Source organism: Schistocerca serialis, chromosome 7 (assembly GCF_023864345.2).
Source record: "Schistocerca serialis cubense isolate TAMUIC-IGC-003099 chromosome 7, iqSchSeri2.2, whole genome shotgun sequence".
In the NCBI taxonomy this organism is placed as follows: domain Eukaryota; kingdom Metazoa; phylum Arthropoda; class Insecta; order Orthoptera; family Acrididae; genus Schistocerca; species Schistocerca serialis.
Window position 1 is genome coordinate 294,764,519 of NC_064644.1, and position 22,956 is coordinate 294,787,474.

Here is a 22,956-nt window from a genome sequence, read left to right on the forward strand (position 1 = left end):
TGCAGCTTTTTCCTGGAATAAATGAAAACTGACAACCTCAGCTGCCGACAGATGGTGGTGTTATACCTCGATGTGGACAGCTGAAAATGTGTGCCCCGACTCGGGGTTCGAGTCCCGGTCGGGGCACACATTTTCAGCTGTCCACATCGAGGTATAACAACAACACCTGTCGGCAGCTGAGGTTGTCAGTTAGTTATCATTAACTAAATTCATTTCTTCAGTGAATTCACACAGGTGCCCGCTGCTCGTGAAGTTGATTTCATTTCCCTTACGTTGATACTGAACTAGAGGCCAATGAAACACTGTATTACTGGACGAACAATGATGTGCGCATGTGAACGTTAAACATTCTCAATTCAGCAGTAATAATTAGTGCCCGAATGGGAACCAGAATCACCAGGTAAACGCAAATTTCAACCTTGTGTCCAAGGTTACATCGAGAGGGACTGAGTACTGACTGAGATAAACGACGACTTCGGTAAATAACTTAGCACAGCTACCTGTCTAAGCAAACAATAAATGAGAGTAATAGGCTTTTCAGAGTAAGGGTGACTTTGCGGGTAATAATACAAAGGGTAAGGAGTATGGCACGAATAATTCTGATTTTGGTAGATTGGCATAAAATATACACACCTATCTGCTGTTAATATAGGAACCGATAAGTGATTTAAGTCTTGATGTTTATCCCACTTTCGTTTAAGTGTTCAATGCCTTTAAGAAAACTACATCGGTAAGTATAACATGATTTTTTTTTAAAGGAGGCATTTTAAATTAACGTCGTAAATTCTAGCACAATTTCGTCGCGGACAGAGTCAAAATTGTAATGAATATAGAACCGAAGACTTAGGAAAGTTTTGCTGGAACGGCGCGACATGCATGATAACGCTCCAGCTTCACTCTGTCAACAGGCAAATCGATTCCAATCTTTCCAAATAACGCCGTAACAACGCAAGACCACACATCCCGCATTAGCACCAATACTCAATCGCATAACAAACTGCGCGAGACAATACTAGCTGTAATGATTTTGCTCCGATTTGGATCATAATGGATCGAACCACAGACTACCCCGTTACGGCACAGACAGGGTAATTCTGACAGCCACCGCGTATTAGGAAGTCACGTAGTTGTTGCTGCAATTAACTCCTTTAATTTTCTATGCCGCGTTAAACACGCTTTTTGAATGAAACACTGACGACCAGTGTGTCAACCACTGAACATTCTTTTGAAGCCTTTAATTATCACTGCATCACGACGTGGCTTCGCAAATTATTGTTCTCTGCTGTGAGCTAACACATCATTTGGAATTATTTACGCCACTTATTGAAAAGAATGCTGCACAGGCCAAAATGCTACTGTGTATCACAAAAGAATTGCAGCAGCGTGGAACAATACAATGGAGTGTGTTAAGTCTCTTACATTCCGATAGGAGTCCGCTAAAAAAAGGTAATTACTCAAAATACAAAATTTCACCGGTATAATACACTTATTTTTACTGTCGCGCCACCACACCTTACGCACATTCATTGAGGCGTAGCCTAGTTGCGACCACTTTTAGTGTCATCTGCGGCAAATTTCATTACCGTAATGTGACGAACGACTCCACTTCTATTAGACACTCTTTAAGCGATTCTATCTCCTTCTTGCGGAGAGATTGTCAGTAGTTTACCAACTACTGCGCTCCATTCGTCACGGGCTTCAGTTACACCTGCCTTCTCCCCCAAAATGTAAAATATTGTACAGCACAGATAGAGTTAAGACATGAAAATACACAGCATGTTCATTCAGTCCATACTATTTTGAAGGAAAAATCTCTGGAGTTCTACGGGCCAGATGTCGTCGTATGTGTTTAATTTCGTCTGCACTACTCCAAAGCCACCACACTCCTAGAAACCTATTCAAAGAGATTGATCTTCTTTGTCATAAAAAATGTGACAGTAATTCCTTTTTGCGCTTACGAGTGCGAGGTTTCGCGACAGAAAGTTAAGCCACATTTTCTGTTAATGTAAAGGTACGACGCAAAGCAATTCACTGTTAGTGGCACCCACTTTTCTCTATTGATGACGATGTACACTATCTGATGGGAAGTGTCCAAGTACCCCTATGCAGTGCGGCACTGACCACTACGTTACGAAAGGCGGACCCGCCAGTATAAAGGAGGGGAGTACTTCAGTAAAGAAGCAGTTAACAGCGGAATGGCTCGGTCAGGAGAGCTCAGTGACCTACATCTGAACCATTAGATGTCACCACAGCAACCAATTCATCTGCGACATTTCAAACTTTCTCGAGCTGTTAGCGATGAAATTGTGAAGTGCAAACGCGAAGGAACAACCACAGCAAAACCACGTAAAATATTACGTCTATTGTGTTTCGATACATTTGACCATCCCCTGTACTTTGTTATGTCGCAGTTCTATCTGCATGTGAAAAGCCTAAGTTCGTGTTACGTTACGTGTGCCAGGGATAAAAATTATTGCTATTAAATTGGACAGAGCCCTAGAAGGGTTCAAATGGCTCTGAGCACTATGGAACTTAACAAATGACATCGAATACTTGTTCGAAACTCATCACGTCGAATATGCGACAGCAGAATAAAAACTTCTACAGCCACAAGCAAAATGGCATCCTTAAAAATAATTATCCGATTTACATTTGAAGAACTAAATACGCTGCTAACTAGCACTACAGATCTCTCTTCCTCTAGCAAGAGTTAATCTCCTTACAGAACAACCCCCCCCCACCCACGTCATTTACGAAAGATCAGGAAGTTCCTCCATCTGCAATGTAATTAGGACGTTGACAATACCGTGACCCACTGCGCTACTGCGCCCAATTTAACGTATACTGCGCGGCTTCTGGAAGCAGCCGAATTAAGGCGGAAAGAAATCACGTGGAGGAGTGCTTTAGGAGGGAGTTGGCTATTTTCACCAACAACACGCAATTGGTCTGGGCCCGACGAAAACACGGTGCTGCGTCTACGCTTGTAAACAACACATTGCGTCAGGCGGACCCTCTCGCATAGATATACTCGCGTACGGGCCATCCGGGCGCGAGTAACCTTGTTACCACCTCGGGATCTGCGACGTAACTAACAAGTAGCAAGGTCACTATTGGCAGTAACAGGTGCAACGTTGCACAGCCTAAACGTTCTTTTAACTATCACATACATCCTGACGACACCCTAAGGATATTGTTTCTAGCACTACGTGCTTTGACGACGTCCGTTCAGTGTCACGAATAGCACAAAATCTGTCTTAAACTGAAACTTCTGTAGTTACACTTGAGTCATACATAGCACTTTAGACTCATTACAACAATAGCACACCATTACCATTTCGTGTATGTGCAGACTGCCTGAAATCCCTTACCTTGCGAAGCAGCGTAATATTTTAACAACTGCATATCATCGCCAATTTGTGTTTTGTAATTAGTACCTTCCTTCGTGTCGAATGTGAATTCAATGTTACACTACTAACATTTATTTTTGAACACACTACCAGCAGCGAATTTTTCCTTCCGAACGCTTTTAACTGTCTCAAGTCGTTGAAATCCGCAACGTCTGATTTTATGCTACGATTGTCTTTAGGTTCTGCGACAACAAACTGAAATGAAAAACTTGTGAGTGCTAGCGAAGTGAGATTATGCACAAGCAATTTTAAGTGTTTAAGGCGAGTCATCTGCAATGGCCTTTGCAACGAGACTGCGATAAAGAAGATGGCAGCGCTGTAACTACAAACAACGGCATCCTGCCTTCCTCCTTCGGCCACGTAATTACTCTAGAGGCAGACACTTGTAACGCTTTAGGAGTAAGTGTGTTACTGACCTAGGTACTAACGTGCCTATTCTCAACGAAATTAATATGATTTGTACTGTACGCATTTAAGTTACTCTTTGAGCTATCGCAAAAATTACATCGTAGTGCAAAGTAGATTATATGCGATAATCGACAGTAAGATATCTTGGCGGAGATGATGTTGAAATTTAATATTATAATGTGAAGGTTAAGGATACGCATGCCCCACCCACCGTAAGATCCGTAGCTTCTATTGTAGCGGAAACGAACGTTCACGTCAGCAAGGGTGGATGTCCGCTGTAGAATGCCTCGACAGCTGGTCGCCGTCCGCACGTGGTTAAGCAGTCAGCGGAAATACCTTTAAACCTACTGCCGAACGGCGGACGGCAGGAATACAACAGTCTCATCTTCCTTGGCTCACACAGTGGATTCTAGCGAAGGCTGTAATTATTAGGGCTATCTCAGTACACTCATTACCGTAGCGCAGTCAGATAATAGGGTCACGGAAATGATCTGTGAATAAAAGCAATGGATGATGATGGGAACGAAACAGAGGGATCGTGAAGTAATGTTGCAATGATAGTGGAACTTTTGGGAATAGCTGAGCGGCAGCAAGGATAATCCCGCGGCCCGGTGAAGACTATTGCTGTAATAGTCAACGAGTGAACTTTCTTAAAAATTAACCACGCAAAACCCAAATTTCGCTTTTCTCATATGACATTCAGAACAGCAAGGGAAGCATGATGATGGCTCGGCACTGAAACGATTATTAAGAAAAGTACTATATAAACTGGCTTGAGCATTTCATGGTATGGAGGACGCAGTCTTATCTTGGATGGCAAGTCTTTGACAAACATGTAACTAACATCCAGTGTACTTGTGACGTGTGCTGGGACTCTTACTGTTCATTATGTATTAATTAGTATGTGTAGAAAGACGGGAGGTATGAATGGCAACAGCAGTGGTTCACTCACGGGAGAATTTCACGGAAATAATGAGAAATCAGATTTGGAATACCCTAACACGAAGCAAATTATTCTGGGAAAGGCTAGATACAAATTGTCAAGAACCAGTACTAGGTATACAATACAGACAATTTCTTCGATCCCGTATACATTACTTCCGTAGGGAAGGAGAAGACAAGGTTAGATCAATTACAGCAAGAACAGAGAATTTAAGCGTCCTCGTCCCTGGCTCCATACACGATTGGAACGTGAAGAAACCTATTTGTGGTACGATATTACGCACCCTCCGCCATGCACTTCACAGCGGTATGTATGCACATGTAGATCTTATGGTCGTCTGTGTGTTGAACACCTACACATTTTAATGGTTAGTGTAATTACGTGGTTGCGGCGCTTGGTTAACAGAGGACACGTGAAGCGGCGGCGGGCCCACACAAAGGAGCGCCTGTGTTTCCGCGGCGCCGGCGCTTCCACCGCCGCTGACCTACTTGCCCGCGGGCGCTGCAGGGACGGCGAAGAAACGCGACATTCTCGTTCTGCACCCACAACGCCTAGTCTCAATGCGCAAGGGGTCTGTGGGGCCGCCCGAGATTAATGCAGCATGCCCCTGTTTTGAGAACCATAGTTACAGAAATGAAAAAGTAATTTTACTTATCGTTCTCATTCTTCTCACCAGCGTGTCTACTACTTCCGTTCTCCTATATTAGAACTAACAACTCAATCCAAATTAAACGGAATGCGGTGAATTACTAATACAAACGTATCCAGTCCTTGAGAGAAACCCGAGTTGCAGCTAACTCTGCCCTTAACCATTTTCAACTAGAAAGATGTGCTTCCAGAATGAGATTTTCACTCTGCAGCGGAGTTTGCGCTGATATGAACTTCCTGGCAGATTAAAACTGTGTGCCGAACCGAGACTCGAACTCGGGACCTTTGCCTTTCGCGGGCAAGTGCTCTACCAACTGAGCTACCCTAGCACGACTCACGCCCCGTCCTCACAGCTTTACTTCTGCCAGTACCTCATCTCCTACCTTCCAAATTTACAGAAGCTCTCCTGCGAACCTTGCAGAACTAGCACTCCTGAAAGAAAGGATATTGCGGAGACATGGCTAAGCCACAGCCTTGGGGATGCTCTATCACAGCACGCAAAACTACAGATAAACTGCGTACAATATTTGATAAGCCCCATTCTAAAGTGTAATTTTTCTAATAACATTTCCGTCGTTCTCAGACATACTGATTAATTGCTTCTCTGTCTTATAATCGCAAAATCTTTTATCTGCGACTTTTCGTTACAATTTTCAAGGATTGTATGTTGGTAGAGGATCGCTTTTCTATTCTTAATGGACAGGAGCAAAATATGAACCGGTTAAGCAGTAATTAAAAAAAAATATCTGAGATATTCACAATGTAGCGAATTGTTGATACGTGAAGGATACTAAACATACACACAAATGTGTGATACAGCTGGCCTCCGAATTACAGAGGACTGTCTACCAAAGAAAGCTACTCAATAGTTCACTTCCGCTTGAATGTGTCATCTCCTCCCGTTGCTATTTTGGCAGAAGTTAAAAAATTGTCTTCTTTTACTTCTTTAGATGTGCTCTTCCATCACTACTATCATTTAAGTGAAACCACTAGAAGGTCTGACGTGCCAAAGGTTGTCATTATGCATCTATATTTACATATATATACTTAGCAAGGAACTGTACAGTGGATGGCGGAGGGCGCTTGTGCCAATATTGTTGACTTTTTGTCTCTTTCCATTTCCGTATTGAACGAGAGAATACGGAGTGTCTATATCCCTCCCTGTGCGATGTAACCCCTTTTATCTTGTTCTCGTTATCTTCAGTTCGTTTTTCTCCAAATAATCCCATTCAAGTTTCCGAGTATGTGTGTTGCACTTTTCTACTAACTTTACGGCCCCGTTTACTGCCCTAGCAGCGCGTCTCTGAATTCGCGTATGTTTTCTCACGCTACTCGACAAGGTCTACAAACGCTGGAACACTATTCCAAAATTGTTCGCACTAGCGTCTTGTATGCTGTTTCCTTAAGAGGCACCGCACTTTTACAGGACCCATCCAACAAAAGTGTGTCTTTAACACGCCTTCACCGATTTTACATGATGGTTTTATTTCATATTGCTTCTTAATATTGCTCTGAATACTTACACGATGTGACGTGCTCAAGATGTTTACCACTAATCTTGTAATAACACACTATCAGAATCTCTCTTTTTATAGGCATTATCTTACATGTAGTCACACTTAAAGAATGGTGCCACTCACTACACGAAGTAGAAATTATGCGCATTTCTTTCTGCATTTCCTTGCCGTTGTCCAAGGACGATACATTCCAGTACGCAACGTCGTCGTCAGTATACTATTTGCTAGCGCAGCTGACCCGCCCGGCAAAAAGTTTGTGTATGCTGAAACTATCAGATGCTTCCTTGGTGGGATACGCGACGTTACAGACGTTGTAGCCAGATAACTAGTCGACTGCCTCCCGTTCGTACATTTCTTGTACAGACAATGACACAGTGGAGACTGGTAGAGGAGAGGCCTAAATTAATGCATCACTATTTATTAACACGCGGCGCATTGAACCTTGGGCCACGTCCCGCTAGCAGCCGCAGCCATCGACCGACAGGCGAGTAGCGTCCGCCCGCAGCCCTGCAGCCTACGCTTTCGGCCACCCACGCAGCAATGCGACCCACCTCACGCATTACGCATTCCACGTTCCAACTGTGTGTGCTCGCGAGAATCCTGGACAGGCGATATATTTCTGCCTTGTGCCACCTTGTTTCAGCGTTAAAACGCGTACCGTCTCTATTCTGAAGCGAAGCCACTGTACTGTAGGGAGTGAAGAGATTCTTCTGCCCTCTTGGAATTGCTTTAGAAGTAACATTACACATCCACCTGCACATCTATACTTCAGAAGCCACCTCACAGCGCATGATGGCGGGTACTTCTGCTACCAATATCTTTTCCTCTTTCACATTTTTGCTAGCAAACACCTCGTGGGAAGAATTGGTTTTCGGTAGAGCTCCATACAAGCTCTGATTTCTCTGTTTTCCTCCAGTGGTCATTTCGCAAAACGTATGTGGGAGGAGGTTCTTGCGGTTCATTCCGAGAAACGTAAAGAGCGGCTAAATCCCGCTGCTTGAGAGGGGCCCCATGAACAACGTGTGATCGGAGGACAACGTAACTTTGAGGAAACTTCTGCAAACCATCGAAACAAACATTTTAGTTTCCATATGCGAGGGTAACATTTGTTAACTGTGTGAATGTTTAAGATCCAGGTTACAAACGTTCGTCAATCTGCCCACCATCTGCGTCACCAACAGCCTGAAACCGAACCAGAGATACCACCTCAGAACTGTCCGCAGTATTTTTCTAACGGTGGACCATGGAATGTTCAGCCGTTGTCACATAGCTCGTGCACTGCTTAAAGATCGTACAACGCGTCCAGCATTCTTATCATGGCAACACGAACTTCAATTTGTGGCACATTTTGCCGTCGGCCTATACCAGAAGCAATTCTCAAATAGCCAGTTAATTCCAACGTGTTCAACTTCCATGCGAAAGACAGCCTCTCCCAATTCTTTAATGTGTCAATAACCGCGAAGAGCAACAGCACTATTGCTACTGTTTGATGAAACATCTTTGCGTGTGAAGCCCAGCTCACCTTGTTGACTATCAGCAAATGTAATGCACAGCGAAGAGATCCTACGTCGCCATACCAGTACCGCCGCCCAACGGCAAGTCATGAAACACTACCAACAACGCAAATCCAGCAGCGTACTCTCTGAACATCGTTTCGACGAAGTTGGATTCCCACATCCCAAGGAGTTTTCCGTGTACACTGACTCAGGTAGCAGGAGTTTAATTATAACTGCCCTGTATAAGCGAGGAAGAAATATGCTGCCTCATTTCTCGGAACGTAAGCACTCTGAAGTTTAGTGTTTTCCGTGATGCACAACGCCTTTCTTGTAGCCTCTGCCACCGGAATTTGTTGAACTTCTCCGCAATGATCTCGCTCTCGCACTTCCTAAACGATCCCGTGAAGAAAGACGTCGGTCTTGATGTCCTTGCTACATTTGTTCTCTAATCAGAACTGATAAGTGTCCCACACCTATAAGCCACTCTCAAGAATACATCTCACAAACCTTATGGCAATGAGTTAACATTTTCTTTAAGTTCTTCCAACGAATCTCAGCCTGGCATTTGATTTTGCTACTGTGTAAGTCATGTCGGAGGAAGGCAAAGGCAAACCACCTCCATTAGTCCATTAGGACCTTGCCTAGTACGGTGGTGTGGGTCTCCCGCATCGTTCCCCTACGCTCTGTCAAGAAGCATGGGACTTCATTTCCATTTTTTCCATTAGTCATGTGATAAATCCACTTTAGGTCTCTCCAGATGGTTACTTCTAAATATCACAGTTACTATTTCCAGTTAACTGTCGCCAACAGTTATTTTTTTGCTTAATTCAACGAAATATTGAAATTACAGCTCATCCGTTGCAACAATTTGTCGTTCCTGCCGTTTACAGATCAATCGACAGCAGTGAGCCTAAAAACTAAAGTGAGAATGCTAGGAATATTTCTTAAGCGGACGTTTCGGAAAACTTTTCCTCCCCCTTTCGACCGATAGCCACTACTATGTGCATTTGCAACTGTTCGTGTCGCGGTGCAAACGACGATAGAATGAAACTTCCTGGCAGATTAAAACTGTGTGCCGGACCGAGACTGGAACTCGGGACCTTTGCCGTCACACAATGACATTAATGAAAAGCATAGGAAGTGATAATTTCGATGGATGAAGTTAAACATGAACAAGTACCGAGACGAGTGGGAGAGCAAAGACAATTACTTTTAATAAGATTATAAATATGAAGGGAGACATAAGGCCGGAAATCTATCAACGCACCAAGCTTGGCTGGCAAGCATTTGGGAAGAATTCAAAAGTATTCAGATCAAAAATGCCAGTAAATTTGAAGAAAGCAGTATTTGATCAATGCATTCTTCCTGTGATGACGTATGGCTGCGAGACATGGACACTGAACTCATTTACAAAAGGGAAACTTAGGACAGCACAGAGAGCCATGGACAGATCAATGCTCGCCTGTACAAGAAAGGATAGGAAAAGGGCTGATGATATCCAGTCTGTGGCGAAGGTTAACGACATCTTAGAGACAGTAGGTTCCTTGAAATAGCAGTGGGCTGGCCACGTCGCAAGAAGAAAATACAACAGATGGACGCAGCTAGTACTGGAGTGGAGTCCGAGAGAGCACCGGAGGCCTAGAGGAAGACCACCAGACAGATGGGACAAAGACATCAAGAAGATCGCTGGTAACACCTGGCAGAGAACTGCCCAAGACCGTCCCACTTGGAGAAGACTGCTGAAAGCCTACCTGAATCCACGACTCGAAGAGGCCACATCATTTAATGATTGAGTTGGCTGATGATGATGATGATGATACTTTTCATCTTCTGCCACTTCCGCATTTCAAAAGCCTCCATTCCTCCTCCTCAGTGTCCACGTTTCAGCACCACAGTAGAAGCAGACTCAAAGATTTGAGGGAAAAATTAACTAAATGTATTTATAATGCTGCAGAAAACTTCTTACAAAACGCCATTGCTAGCCTGGTTTTATAATCCTGTGAGGCTGTTTCGGATTCCAAACATGGCAAAGAGAAAGAGAGAGAGAGAGAGAGAGAGAGAGAGAGAGAGAGAGAGAGAGAGAGAGAATACCCGTTGGACGACAACAAAGAAATGCAGTAAGACCAACAAAACTTCCACTTTGTGTAATGAATGGAAGCTCTCTGAATCTTGACGGACACTACTTTTTCATCTCAAGTATGTAACACCGAAGTACAAGACTAGTTTCATCATCTTGAGCATGTCACATCGTGGGAAGTATCTACGGGCAATACGAAGAAACATGAAATGGGAACAGTTGGGAATGTGACTGCAAGCCATAGATTTCGTGAAAGGGTTCTGGGAAGTGCGGTACATCTTATAACAATTTGTTGTGCCTGTTCTCGTTAGTCCGTTACAGAATCCTCCCTATACTGTGTGTTTCGCAGTTCCTATTACAGGCTTCTATGGCTTGCAGAGAATACTAATTAGATAAAGTCTTGATAAGGAACCAATGTCTGCAAATGTGTAGTTTGGATGTAAATTAAGTTCGAAGCTCTGGTCTGTGCGATCCATGAGGCGAATCTCTTGTTCGTTTAACAGAACTTACCTGCAACGCATACTCTCACACAACAAACCCGGGGGGCGTCCGTGGGGCAACGGTCAACCCTCCGAGTTGCGAATGTACTCGATTGTTGCTGAAATCTGACGAAAATGGTATGTGATTCACAGAGGCGACACGGAAAACGTTCTGGATACATGTACTGTGCACCATACCATTACGTACAGTACCTTGAAACGGGAGATTTGTAAATAATTCAATCTTGGAACTAATCTTATATCCAAATGTCACATTTCCAGATCTGCGTTCTTTTTCAAGACACTCTACTAAGTAACCTCTACGATCTTCTGCAAAACGAATTTTGGAACACCATATAGCTTTCTACACCACATGTAATCTTAAAAATTGTTTGGTGATTTGTGTAGGAAATAGGCACTTTAAACTTCACACTCTTCAGAAGTTAAATCTTGGCAAATTTACAACAAAAATTTTCCGGAGCTCATAAATTAGAAATGCAACTGGAGATGTAACTTACGGAAAATCCGTTGCCCAGCGATACGAACGCCGTCCTAAGGGGAGTGGTCAATATTCAGGGATCTGACATACCATCATTCGAAGCAAAAATTTCTAGCAAACACGAACTGTAAAATGCATGCCTTTAGAGCTATGAGCACCTGTTCACCTTCACTGTTGTGAAACACCTCTTCTACTGAAAATGTACTCATAAGTCTTCAGGTATGCGTTTTAGAGTCGATGTTTACTACGGTTAGTTTGCTTCCTATCATCGTACCTGTCGTAGCCCTGAACACTGACCATTCCTTCTGGGACACCTTGTATTTTAGTAACCTGAGAGATAAAAGTATTTTACTACGTCAATACTTTTTCAAGGAAGATGACGCAGAGAGAGAGAGAGAGAGAGAGATAGTGAGAGAGAGAGGGGGGGGGGGGAATTAAGTGTCCAGTGTTTTTAATTTTTTCCTTTTTCACTTACGATGATGTGTGTGATATTTTGTGTACTACCTTTGGATGTGTAAAGAAGTACAGGGTGGCGCACGAAATGTGTTACCAATTGTTTCTTTCACAATTTACGACGCACATTAGATATCCCGCTGGGATCTCTACAGCAGTACCAGCAGAGCTTGGAAAAACAAATGAGTTACGAAATGACGTAATTCACAATACTGCCGCTAGGCGACTAGTAAGCAGCAATGGCTGACAATGGAAGACTGACGACACAACAACGATCGGCGATTGTGTTGCTTTTTAATGAAACGAAAAGGCTTGTTGTGACTCGGAGGCGTTTTCGACAACACTTTAACACACGATGGGTCCCTTGCAAGAAGACCATCCACAGGTTGTACGATAAATTTGTACAGGAAGGAACAGTATTGGAAGCGAAGCGACCTCGGCCTAAGCCTGTTTGTTCGCCAGAGAATATTGAAGCGGTACTAGTTCAAAAAATGGTTCAAATGGCTCTGAGCACTATGAGACTTAACAGCAATGGTAATCAGTCCCCTAGAACTTAGAACTACTTAAACCTAACTAACCTAAGGACATCACACAACACCCAGTCATCACGCGATACTAGTTGCTGTACAGAGAAGTCCCGGGAAATCGCGTATAAAGGCAGCAGTGTAACTGGGAATATCCAGACGCTCCATTCAACGCACTCTTAAAAGTGACCTCCATATGTGCCCATACAAGATGACCTGTGCACAGAAACTCACTGAAGAACACAAGCAGCAGAGACTACTGTTTGCTCAGTGGGCGGAGGATAGGAAAGAAACTCTCAACAACGTTTGGTTTTCAGACGAGGCGCATTTTCATTTAGACGGTGTGGTTAACAAACAAAATGTATGCTTTTGGGCCACTGAAAACCCACAAGTGCTTCATGAATGGCAACACTATGCTCCGAGGATTACAGCGTGGGCAGCAATTTCCAGTTACGTACTTATTGGACCCTTTTTCTTTTAAGTAAGTGAACAGCGAGCGTTATTTGAGCATGCTTCGCAATAGCTTCATTCCACAGCTTCTTGCTACTGCCTTGCCCTTCAACACGCAGTGGTCCATCAGGATGGAGCAAGGCCACATACTGCAAACACTGTTGGAGTTTTTACACGAGCATTTCGACATGTGGATCATTTCACTCAGGTTTCCAGATCACTTCAATGACGGACAAAATTGGTCCCCCAATAGTCCAGACCTCAATCCATGTGACTTTTCTTTGGGGGTACCTAAAGGAAAAAATTTTCCCGACACGTCCACGTGATTTAATGGAGCTCAGAAGACTTATTCTTCAAGCTTGCAGTGAAATTACGGAAGACGTGTGCCTTAGGGTAATCACTAACTTCAGTGTTCGTTTGAAGGAAGTTAGGAAACGAAATGGTGGACATATTGAGCATGTGCACAAATCTCCATGGACGGCTCTTCATTGTAGTATATGTTCCTTTCATATTGTATTGACAAAGTTTATATTCAAAAACAAAATGGTAACACATTTCGTGCGCCACCCTGTAACTACATAAGCTCTTTCCGGAACGCGAAAATTTCGCCCTTTTAATAATTACCATAACACTGATCTAAATTAAAATTAAGAGCAGAGTTTTCACTATAGAGAACTGTATCGTTTTTATGTAATTTTTGTAACAGCTAAAAACTTTATTAAGTTACACTGAGTGGGGTCCCTGTGGCGGCTGCTGGCGGACTACTTTGGACCTTTAATATCAGACGCTAACAAATTTAAATCGGCTATAGGGCACATACGGTGAGTCATTTTCCCCCTTTCAATAAATACGGCAGGAAATAACGTTGGCACAATGAACCCTCCGCCATGTACTATAGAGTAGCTGGTGTAGAGAGAGAGAGAGAGAGAGAGAGAGAGAGAGAGAGAGAGAGAGAGAGCTGGAAGCCCCGCAGTGCGCCTGCCGCCGCACCGGCTACCGTCACGAAGGTAGGCCGACCTCGAGGCGAGGCAAAAACGCGGCGCTGTGCTGTGTGGCTGTACTCACCTTGACGGGAGCCCCGAACAGAGGCGCGCTGATGTCCGCCTCCCGGTCGCTCTGCTGCTGCGACATCTGGGCGCGCGCCTGCCGCTCGCGCTCGCGCAGCTGGTTCCTGTCCACGCTGCAACACACACGTACAGCGGGCTGTTAGTGCTACTCGACGAACCGCGCCATAGCGCAGCAGCAAGCAAAGCAAGGCAGCTGCCCACATCGTAAATACCGCACAACAACCGCAACTCGACCGTTTAGCCTCTGTACTGGCTGTCGACTACCTGAAGAGCGAGCGCAAGTTCCCTCTCCTTACACGGTAAGTCACACGGAGCACCTACAGGCTGCTCCCAACCTTGCACCTGCACTTCACCGGCGCGCAGAAACGTCAAGCAATGCGGTAAGGCTGCAGGTAATACAGAGCCAGGTTCCATTCTTTCAGTTGACAGCAAAGAACCTTTAATCACTAAAAGGGGTCAGACAGGTACATACAGGGTCATTCAGCTGTCATTACCGCTGTTTTATGCAACCCACAGTGTTATACTTTACCTTCAAAAACCACGCACGACTTTTTCACATTCTTTCATTCGTTACGCGCGAACTATTAGTCCGACAGAAAAACGGGACCTCTTGTAGGAAATTTAATGCACTTAAATTTTGTACTGGTATATATTTTCGCTGGAGGCCACGATTTTTTTCGACCTTTTTGACCTCTACTGATTTGGCTATTACGCTACCAGCATACTCGGCTACTTTGATATCATTAATTTAAACGTGCCCGTGAGGATAATGAAAGAAAACCGAATTTTGTAAACTTTACGCTAAAACTAATTATTTTGAGGACTCGATCCAAACTTAACCCTTCCAAACAGAATAGTTTCATAGACAGAAGGCCTGACGAATACAGCGATTCAACTGATTATTTTATGCCATTGAAAGTCGCAGAACTCTTAGGTAAAATTTACACAAACGTCAATTTCACAACTTTTGATGGCTTCTCCCCATGTATGTGGTCAACAAAATATTTTGTCATTCGGGGATGAAAGAAGGTGATTTGAATTTCGTGAAAAGATCTCGCCACTACGAAAAACACCTTTGTTTTAATAGTTACCACTCCAACCCGCTATCGTACCTCCCCTACTTCGCAATAATGCAAGACGAGCTGTGCTCCTCTAAACTTTTTCAGTGCCCTCTGTCACTCCTTTCTAGAGAGAATCCCACACTGTGCAGCAGTGCTGCAGACGAGAACGGACAAGCGTAGTGCAAGCAGTCTCTTTTATATTGACTTATTGCATTTTTAAGTGTTCTATCAATAAAACGCAGTCTGGTTCGCCTTCCCCACAACATTGTCTGCGTGACAGCTGGAATCTAAATTGTTCACAGTTTTCATTTTTAGTAGAATCGTGACCCTTTAATTTGTGGTATTTATAGTGAAATCTAAATGTATCGGGATTTTGCAGTTCTCATTTGAAGGAGGACCTCATACTTTTTATTGTTTAGAGTCAATTTCGAATTTCACAACAAATCTATCTTGTCAATATAAATTTGTACTTGTTATTAATCTTTGATGTATTTACTAGCTGGTGAAAGACAGTATCGTTTAAAATCTAACAGGGCTGCTCATATAGTCTCACAAATAGTTTTTACGGCTAGTAACGGCTTCCGTATTGTTAGAACCAAGCTACATTCCAAAATCATACTGGAAACCGATGTCAATGACATGGACCTGTAATTCAGCGGATAATTTCTACGACCAGTGGGTGCTACATACACGGAAGGCGAATTCCTTTTAAAGCATGAAAATCCTGAAGAAAAGAATGCAGAATTTGTCGTAGACGAGGCGATCTTTCGACATGGAGCACAAGCTCTGATTCGGAGCGAAAATCGGCCGTGCTCTTTCAAGGTTAACCATCTCAGCATTTCACTTAAACGGTATAGGGAGATTATGGAAATCTTTTATGTGGATGTCGGGACAGGGATCTGAGCTGCATACCTGCCGAAGACGAAGTTCTGCGTTTTGCTACTGCTGGGTACCAACGTCTGTTATTTCTTCCTGAACGGAACTTTTTATTTCGTGTGGATTGCCAGTAAAGCCGAAGTTGTTTCTTATTATTCAAAAAGGTCTTGTCACATAGATGCGACGCGGCACTCGGAAGATTAACAACGTGGTAACGACTGACACGCAAACTCAATCCGAAATCAGGTCTCAAACTTTTTTTAGCTGGAACTCTAGAATCAGTACATGGATTTCGATGAAGCGCTGCACAGCATTGTTAACACGAAAGCGTACAAGAGTCTAATAAATAGTAAAGGATATATAGATTCCGCGACAGAATGCTGTTAGAAATACCGCAACTCGTGTCACAGCTTCTACGGCCTTTTTTTTCTGGAAGTTCAAAACTATGTACAATGCCCGATAAGCAGCGAAGAATTTACACGACTGACAGACATCTGGCGAAAACCGATGCAACAAGACGAACAGACGCGACATCCATCGTCGCACGCTGCACTACACTGTTAAGCTGGGAGCGAATTCTTGGTACCACTGTACGGCCGCTGTAGCGTTCTTCCGGGAAGGACCACTTCCCCCACCACCGCTGCTAGCTCTTCAGCTAAGCGCCGCAGCAGCTCCCACCGTGGCGTTTCACGGTAGTCGACTAACAGTTAGCACCGCGAAAAAATAATACAAACCTGGATGAAAAGCTGAACAAAATGTTCAAGTGCGATGGTGCGTTAACAGAAATAAAAGTCTTAAGGATATATGCGCGCAATATTTTTCTATAAATTGCATGTACAGTTCTAATGTACGGAAACGGCTGCAGGATCGAAAGGAAAAAACGGAAGACCAAAAATTCTGAGGGCAGAAATATTTTTTAAATGCACGTTTGAACGCACTCTGAAAGGCAGAGCAGAATCTTCATTTACGACAAGAACTTTAGGAGAATTCACTTCTGAGCAAAATAAAAAGGAATAATAGAAGATGTTATGAACCTATGCAAAGGATTCTGCACGCAGTATACTAACCATTAACAATGACCCAAAAGAAGGGATATTGGCAGATCGATGGGGTAGCTGCTGGAATATAATTTTGTCTTGTCTGATCCCAGAAAAGAACGAACAGTAAGATTTATCTTGTTCCTAGAGGTGAAACTGACTCCTCGTAACTGAGGCTCTGCAACACTCAAACCCAATTATGCTACCAATACATTCCATCCGAAAAGTACCCATAGTCACCGAATGCTCACTGTCACTTACGCGTATGTATGAAATACGTACTAACGACTGACACGCAAACTCAATCCGAATTCAGACCCGATACCATGCAACTCAACTGAGAAAGTGAGAGTCCTGTCTATTATTGCTCCAACACCGACAGAGCCTTAAACTATAATTTTCATATACCTTGTAATGTATTACACACCAGATATGACCAATTTAGTTATAAAAAACAATTGCACACATTCTAATACTTAAGGCAAGGTGTACATGTTGCTACTATGAATCGGTATCTTTTTTGTACCAATCCACTGTATAAACCTTACGACTACTCCGGCTGATGTGAAAATTAGCTGTTTAACATCGGTGTATGTCTAGACGGTATGCAAAAGTTTGACAATTCAAGATTCCTTGCCTCAAATTAGCAGCTCGTGCCTCCGGCGTCTGGAATCAGACGACAGCAGGTGAAGAATGAATGACCTTAATAGGATATCTGACGTGGATAGCCGGCATGTGGAACTACTCTAGGCCCTTTACCTAAGAAACAGAACAGTCTAAGAGCTTCAAGATTGTACGACAGAGTTATATAACTAATTACCTGAGCTCGGATGTCGATGTGCATGCATTTTTGCATGTATTGGCCATTTGATCAGTAAATGCATATTTCGAAGATTTCATCGATATCACAGCATGTTTTGACATTTACGTACTCCGCATAATTTTTTTTTGACCTCAGTGCACGTATTGCAACAGCTTTCATGACAGTATCTTTTACTGAATGTTTTAGTAATATGCCACAAGTGCAGAACATAAGTAACGGCGCGAATTTTGTTTATGTAATCTTTACAGTGAGCTCAAACGTCCTAGTTCGGTTCGGCAGATATTGGTAGAAGACAATATACGTATTTTGCGCCAATAAACTGAAATAAAAAGAGGGTGATATTGTTACTAAGCTATGATGCCCCGTATAGGATGAAGTTCGGAAAAGCAATTAAAATACCAATTAAAATATTTTATCCTAATCTACAACACGGTACATGCTTAACACATTGTGTAGCTGGAACAGTACGTCTCAAATACTCTGTAGCACTATGAATACGCTAACCACCCCCACAAAGGAGATTAATAGACGCACAAAATACGAACGTTTGATAATTCTGCCAGCACTAATTGTCATAAATTGACTTTTTCGCAACTGAAGGTATTCTTGAAAGCAGTTTCGGAGTTGCCGATTTAGAGACATAATGCCAGGTTTAGTTTTGTCACTCTCATCTATTTTAACAGACGGTTTACCTGGATAAATGCCGCCATTTTCTACTACAATTTTTAACTGGGTGAGAGCCCTAAATTTCCAAATTTATTATTTACTTTGTTTTATTGAAAAGCCTTAAGTTCCAACCAATTTTTATTCTGTTTTGGGCAGTCGACATTTTCGAAGCGAATGGATGCATCTTAAATTAAAGACGAGGAAAAAAAAAAAAATTGTAGCAAGACCTGATTTACATCAAATGAATCAAATTTTGAGCACGATGTTGCAAGCCGTAGTTGACTGGAAGAACTTCTGACGATTACTGGAGAGGTTGAAAATTCTGTGCTTTCACGTTACGTAGACGTGGATGATAAACAAACGGGTGAACAACAAAAAAATGGTTCAAATGGCTCTGAGCACTATGGGACTCAACTGCTGAGGTCATTAGTCCCCTAGAACTTAGAACTAGTTAAACCTAACTAACCTAAGGACATCACAAACATCCATGCCCGAGGCAGGATTCGAACCTGCGACCGTAGCGGTCTTGCGGTTCCAGACTGCAGCGCCTTTAACCGCACGGCCACTTCGGCCGGCGGTGAACAACATTCTCGGACCAGACCCTGATTCTGAATTGGTGATGTTACACCGAAAACGTTCACTCTGTCTGATTTTTCTTTCCTTACGTGTACACCCTTCACTTCTTGTGACGTATAAAGGTCATTTTCTAAGTTAAAAAATGTTCTGTCTGATAAACGGATGACCCAAAGCGGAGACAAATTTTGAGAAATTAGTTGTGTCGAGTTTTAGAAGAAATCAGAAGTAAGTATAGATCTTAATTTTGATACTGCGTACTTTTATTGTTTTGCTGTCTGATTTTGCATGATTATTGATATGATACTGCACGAATGTATGCTAGTTTTACAATTTGATAGTGCATGAAAATCCGGGCACTATTCATCACAAAGATCCTGTGCAGGCTTCCATTCTGAAAGCTTGAAACAAAATTGGAGGACCATGTGTGGAAAAAATTATTCTGAATTCAGGCAAGGAATAGGAACAGGAGACCTAAAAGCATTTTATGGGTGATAGGAGAAAAAATGCCAGAAGTTTAATTTGTTCACCCACTTGGACTGAAATAGGACACGTTCGTTTAGATATAAAGCACAGAAGCCTGATAAACTGTACACAAATATTATTACTAATGAGTGGTGATCAATTAATGTATGACACGGATATTTGAAAAGATGTTAGGAAGCGGTATATCTTGTCATCGTGCTTTGCAATACTTACACTAATAAAAGAACAGCTACAGTATTAGAAATAACGAGGGACATGATAGGAGGAGGAGGAGAAAGGAGAAAGACAACATTAAGTATGCAGATAATCAGTGTGTGTTATCAGAATCAGAAAAACAACAACAATTTATAGTTGAAGGAGTCACAGAAGTGGAAACGAATGTCGAACGAGAATAAATGAATACAAAATCCCGCAAAACAAACTTCAAGATGAATGTGAGACGACAACCAAAAATTTGAGAGACAAGGATTCGAGCTCTCCTGGCACAAATTTTTAACTGTGCTATATATTCTATATTCATTACATATCACACACAGAATATATGAATGGTTTACACTGATATCGTTTCTTCATATATTTTATCCACACGGATCCCTTCGTTTCATTTCAGTGTATTTACTTCATTTCACATGAAGGTTACGTCGAATAATCATTCGAAGCAAAGATCTTTTAGCAAGTAAATCTTTCAGCTACTTACGAAGTTTGGTGGCAAAGTGGAAGCTGTGCGCAGAAGTGATTTTGAAACGGTGATTTTCGCCAAGTCCCTACAGTGTAGTATTATCTGCCAGTAAATCACTGACAGAGAGAGAGAAGAAAAGTAACCTGACCGTTTCGAAGTTTAACTGTGGGGAAAAAAAACCTTGAAAGCGAAATCGACTGAGGGAATCAGGAATGGTTCAAAACTCCATGAATGGAAAGAAAATTAGTGGAAACGTTAAGAATTAGCAACACTTTCGGCTGTGGCATGTAGGATAATCAGCAACAAAAAGCGGTAGAAGGAAAAGTGCAGGAAAAAGGGGGACGAGGAGATACCAAGTTGGAATACTGGATGGCATAAAAAATGGAAGAATTGGGGAAATTACACAGGACTTCACGGCCTGCATTTGCGTCCTAGGAGATTTTTGTTCTATCGGCATTAGGCGGCGCTACAAGGCTTATTTATCTTATATGAATGTGTGATGTCTTTTCCTTCGGACATGTTCGGAAGAACTGACAGCAAGCATTCAAGGAACTGATTCGCCTCGATGGACAATAAATTCAGATCCGTGGACCCTTGATGACTGCAGGACGCAAAGCTTTACGCTTCGCCTGGGCCCATCAACACCGCACTGGACTGTTGAGCGGAAACATGTTACCTGGTCGGACGAGTCGCGTTTCAAATTGTGTAGAGCGGATGGACGCGTATGGGTATGGAGACTACCTCATGAATCCATGGAACCTGCATATCAGCAGGGGACTGTTCACGCTAGTGGAGGCTCTGTAATGGTGTGGTGCGTGTGTAGGTGGAGTGATATGGGACCCCTGATACGTCACGTCTAAACAAGACTGACAGGTGACGTCTTCAAGTCCACTGTTCATTCTGACGGACTTGGCTAATTCCAACACGACAATGCGACACCTCACACGTCCAGAATTGCTACAGAGTGGCTGCAGGAACATTCTTCTGAGATTAAACACTTCCGCTGGCAACCTAACACCCAAGGTATGAACATAATGGAGCACATCAGAGATGCCTTGCAACGTGCTGTTCAGAAGGGATCTCTACCACGTCGTACTCATAAGGATTTATGGACAGCCCTGCAGGATTCACGGTGTCAATTCCCTCCAGCAATACTTCACATATTAGTGGAGTCCATGCCATGTCGCGTTGTGGTGCTTCTGCGTGCTCTCGGGGGCCCTACACGATATTAAGCAGGTGTACGAGTTTCTCTGGCTCTTCTGTGTACAATATGTACAAGAGCCAAGAGGGAATAACAACAGTGGACGACCAAGTACGAAGTGCTCGGATTAAAAAGGGTGTATGACTGGGATGTAGTTTTTCGCTCCTACTGTTCACTCAGTACATCGACAAAATAATGATGGTAGTAAAAGAAAGGTTCAGGAGTGGGATTAAGGTTCAAGGTGAAAGGATATCAATGATACGATTCGCTGATGACACTGCTATCCGAAGTTTAAATGAAGAAGAATTACGTGATTTGCTGAATGGAATGAACAGCCTAATGAATACAGAATGTGGACAGAGTAAATCGAAAGAAGACGGAAGTAATGAGAAGTAGCAGAAATGAGAACACTGAGAAACTTATCAGGATTGGTGGTCAAGAAGTAGATGAAGTTAACGAATTCTAACGAGGCAGCAAAATGACCAATGACTGACAAGAATCAAAGCATTTGAGGTGTGGTGCTCAGACGAATGTTGAAAATTAGGTGGACTGATAAGGTAAGGAATGAGGTGGTTCTGCGCAAAATCAGAGACGAAAGGAATATGTGGAAGACAACTGACAACTAGGGGGGATTGAATGATAGGACATCTGTTAAGGCATCATGGAATAGCTTCCGGGCTACCTGAAGAAGCCGTAGAGAACAAAATCTATAGAGGAAGACAGAGATAAGATTACGTCCACCACAAAATTGAGGACGTATGATGGAAGTACTACTCTGTGATGAAGAGGTTGGCACAAGAGAGGAATTCCTGACAGGCCGCATCAAACCAATCAGAAGACTGATGAAAAAAGGAAGGAAGGATGGAAAAAATTAAACGAACGTGTGTGTGTGTGTGTGTGTGTGTGTGTGTGTGTGTGTGTGTGTGTGTGTGTGTGTGTTTATCGTGTGTGATGAAATACGTGATAAAGGTGCTAGATCCAGGATTCGGGATCCAAACACATCATGAAAGAAAGCCAGACAAGGAACTCTTAAGTTCACTGATCAACTGCTGCGGCAGTCTGGCAACGGCGAACGGTTCTGCGTGCCGTTGAACGCTCTGACTAGATGAAATCAGCTCTAATGCGTCTAGTGTCAAATACCTGGTAATTGTAATCGAACTATAGAGTAGAAATTCCAAACCACAGAAACAATATAAACAGGAAAGAACGACGAGACACGTGAGACAAGTTGGGTGTCTGAGTGTTAACCCTTTCGTGAGCCGTGGGAAACATGCTTCCCACTACAATGAATTCGCTCCTAGTCCCGTGGGATTCACAGTTCCCACCTCTGTACGGTGCTTCCACATAGTGAACAGTATAGGGTACTGCTTCCAATCAGAAAATACCGCCGTTTGTGCTGTACTTTCGCGCAGAGGCATTGTATAGCTGAGTGTTGCTCTGTAGAGGAGCCTTTCAGTGCTGTTTGCGTGACATTTTGTGATTTTTTCCTCAAAGCTACAGTATAAGGTAAATACTTTTGATTTACCCAAATTTATGAAGGAAAACGTAAAATTGGAACGAGAAGAATTCCAGTTTGAAACAAAAGG

General features: G+C 42.9%; 1 protein-coding gene across 1 annotated transcript in view; it reads right to left on the reverse strand.

The window, feature by feature from the left end:
* The window catches only part of LOC126413026 (AF4/FMR2 family member lilli), a 423,561-nt gene that overhangs the window by 321,353 nt on the left and 79,252 nt on the right, over window positions 1-22,956 (reverse strand). The window contains exon 2 of the mRNA XM_050082919.1: window positions 13,967-14,081. Coding sequence (XP_049938876.1) covers window positions 13,967-14,081 — 115 coding nt within the window. The remainder of the gene's footprint in view (window positions 1-13,966; window positions 14,082-22,956) is intronic.